The 3,517-nt window shown below is 29.5% G+C and overlaps 1 protein-coding gene across 6 annotated transcripts; it reads left to right on the top strand.

Annotated features, from left to right (window-relative positions):
• Positions 1-216: 216 nt before the first annotated feature.
• Positions 217-3,416, top strand: LOC131934561 (uncharacterized). Of its 6 annotated transcripts, none has more exons than XM_059290614.1 (7): positions 217-249; positions 1,075-1,215; positions 1,509-1,620; positions 1,791-2,028; positions 2,351-2,500; positions 2,670-2,874; positions 2,987-3,415. In XM_059290614.1, the coding sequence occupies exons 2-7, from the start codon at positions 1,112-1,114 to the stop codon at positions 3,108-3,110; spliced, it is 933 nt and encodes a 310-aa protein (XP_059146597.1). In that variant the 5' UTR covers positions 217-249; positions 1,075-1,111; the 3' UTR covers positions 3,111-3,415. The 6 variants fall into 6 exon arrangements, with proteins under 6 accessions (XP_059146597.1, XP_059146601.1, XP_059146599.1 ...); XM_059290618.1 differs by having other exon boundaries at positions 230-249; positions 1,090-1,215; positions 2,987-3,416; XM_059290616.1 differs by having other exon boundaries at positions 248-268; positions 2,987-3,416.
• Positions 3,417-3,517: the final 101 nt, after the last annotated feature.

Below are 3,517 nucleotides of genomic sequence, written 5' to 3'. Positions count from 1 at the left end.
CGATTCCAAAATACCCATGCGTTTCCGGTTATAGTCTCGAATAAAAAAAATAAAATCTAGATCTAGGTCCACTCGTTAGAATACATAAATATAAATCTAGAAATAGCCTAAAACTAAATTTTGTAAGCATTTGAATATTTTATGGAAACGCAAATATAAATGTTTATTTGATTGTAACTATATTTTACGTTGCTAACACCACAGCGTCTAAGCAACATTCTGACCGCCTCTCTAATGTTTCCGGTTTAGGTTTGTTGATATACTCCTTGTAATAAATATATATAATAAATTGACGTCTAATTTAAGTTTTAAAAGATTTATTGTATTGAATACTTATTATACTATTTATATTTAAGTAGATTCTATATTAATTTAATATTATTATAATAATATTAAGGTAAACGTAAGGTATATTACTTACTAACTTAAGAAGATAACTCAGAGATTCAGTGATTCAGACTCAGAGTTCAGAGACTCATGTCAGTCACTGAGTAGTGAGTAACTGTAGTATCGTTGTAGTGTACTCACTGTAACTGACCAGTAACTGTACTTTAAAAAAAAAATTAAAATATCACTGTATCTGTAACCTAGACATTAAAATTAATAAAATATTGTTGTATTCATGGGTTCTGTTCACCTTACTTATTCAGAATTGCCATTACTAGTAAAAAGTAGTATTGTAGTATTTTCAGTATTTTTACTTTGTATATAGATTCTACTATATATATATACTATTATATACAGAGAGTAGTGTAGTGTAGTGATTATTACTATTGTAATAATAATAACGTATTAGATTTAGATTATTTTAATAATATTTTAGATTGAAGTTAAAAAAATGTTAAAAGGTTACTTGATCAAAATCCAAAGTTAAGTCACTAACTTGAAGTTACTAATTACTAATTAAAATTGAAAAGCAATTTTTCATTTCATATTCAATCCCTTCAAAATTAAAATAATAAATAAAATATACTAACACTATTAATTTAATTATTTAATAGTTAGTTTATACTATTTTATAGCCTATAATAAATTAAATAAATAAATAAAATGTAATTTAATAAATCTCTGTAGACTTTCACTGTTTAGACTGAGAGTTACATCTCTAATCATGGATCATGAAGCTTGTGGTAAAAAGTGTGTAAAATGGCAAGATGTATCAGAATACACAGACAAATATTTAAAACCTTCCATGATACCTACAAAACCGGATCCGTATGTATTTTCTATTACATATTCTTTTAAGCTTACCAGTATAGTCCAAAATTGTAAATAGATTATAGGATTATAGGGGATTAAAGATATGTCTATAGATAAAGATGGATTAGTAACTTAACAATAAAACATTTTTTAGCACCGGCCATCTACTAACAGTGGAATAGAAATTTAACCTTTTATTCTAAACATGGGCGGTTGGGAGATTGGGGGGTTATTAGTATTAATGAGCGTGGTGGCTTTTGATTAGAATCTACTATAGCGTGTGTAATAACATTTTCCTAACTTTTAAGATGGAAGAATGCACCCACACTAAGGGAGATAGACATGCTCTCAGGAAGGCCTAGAACTCCCAATGATCCATACACAGTTCTTACTGACTTGCAGATAAAAAACTTGAAAAAGGTAAAACATGCTTTATTAGTCAAAGGCTGGTTTTAAGATATTAATCAATTATTAATTTTTGTTAAAACTATATATTTAGATCGTAAGTATTATTTTGTAGCTTTGATTTTTACTAGTAATAAGATTAGTTTTGGAAAATATAGTCTTTTCTTTTTCTGATTGTTTCTTAGGATGCAACACCATTCTTCATGCTTGAAGATCCAAATGCTATGTCTGACAGAAATAAAGTGGTTTATCCAGCTCCCATGAAACGTTATGCTACAAACACAAGCCAGTATTTATTTCGTGACACACCACCTCGTTCCCACCCGCACTGTTGGATAGATGAACAGTGGCAGAGAGACCCCCCAGAAGATCACAACACATGTCGTCTTGGTGCTTCATTACGATGGGGACCATCAAAAACAGGTAAGTTGTTTTATTTGAAAGGCTGGCAAATACTAGATCTAAGAAAATATTTCAATTAAAGCCTCACGATAAGATCATAAATAAAATATTCTTTAAGAAGTCATTACTGAACGCAATTTAAACAAAAAAATTTTCAATACATTTTGACTATTCATTCTTAGAAATTGTTTATCAGCATCAATACTATTTTCTTACTCTCACTGTCAGCTTACCCAAAGAAGTTATTAAATTTACAAAATTAATGGTCAGCTGTGTTGAGCAAATTTGTAACACTTCAATGCAAATTATATATTAGTGAATGGATCAAACATTTTTTATAAAGGTGAAAGAACTATCAGTCATTTTCAAAATGAGGATGTTCATAGGTACCTAAACATTGATGTATACAAAAGGCCCCCTACAAATCTGCCCTCCATTGTTGTTATGAAGCATGGAAGACCTGGCCAGGGATATTATGATCAGAGAAATCCAAGTAAGATCAATACAATCAATTATATGAATACAAAGCAGATTGAATCTCAAGAAAAAAAACTATGGTTGGTAGATGTAAAGTGATAGTGATTGTTGGAATTATGACGTTTGCAAAAAAATTTAAACTCATAAAATGTTTTTAACTTCTGTATTCATTTACTGATCTCTAGACTTCAACACCTGGTTTGGCTCCACTCATCGACTCAATGATACAGCTATTCTAACTAACATCAGGTCAAAAACCTTTGCTGATTATGATCAGCTGAAATCAATGGAGCAGGCATACCAGAAGCACCAAGCTTCCAAATGGCCTGAAGTTTCAGAATACACCGACAAGTATTTGCTGCGAAGCAGGCCTGAAATTGTATTTGATTTGTGAGTATACTTAGTATAATAGATTTTCATACCTTTACTAAACACATTTCAAGTAGTTACAGCTATACATTTATAATTTTGTTTATAACGGTTTCTTTCTTTTTCTTTGAAGAATGGAACATAGAAAAGAATTCCACAGAAAGCAGAGGCTTGAAGAAGCAAATGAGAAACTACAGGCAGAAATTGTAGCAGGCGATGTAGATCAGTCACTTAGACCTCAGCCCGCCGTAGTGTGATACCCCTAGTTACTTCAAACATGCATATATTTGTGACTATGTTGCTAAAACTAATATTTGTAAGAAGAATACCTCCTGTTTATCCTGCAGTATTTTTTAGTAGTATTTGATTATTTTAAATATTCATATTAGCTAGAAATTATTTAACATTTATAGTTTTGTTGTAAGAGGCATACCAGAAACTAAACAAAATATGAAGTTAAAATTTATTTATCCTCACTATTAAACTAAATTATATATAACAATGTCTCTTAATTTGAAAAAAAATTCCCCACAAAGAACAAGATAGCCATATATGTTTAGTAGTTTTTTTTTTAATTAAACAGTATACTTAATTTTTTTAAAACTTAAGTTTTTAAACAAAAAACAAGTTAGTCAATCTTTCTTTTTTTTTAAAATGATAAAAA

This window comes from Physella acuta, unplaced genomic scaffold (genome assembly GCF_028476545.2).
Source record: "Physella acuta isolate Inbredline_101_S28 unplaced genomic scaffold, ASM2847654v3 ptg000112l, whole genome shotgun sequence".
Taxonomy (NCBI): Eukaryota; Metazoa; Mollusca; class Gastropoda; family Physidae; genus Physella; species Physella acuta.
Note: the sequence above shows the minus strand (reverse complement) of the source record. Positions and strands in the feature narration are given on the sequence as shown.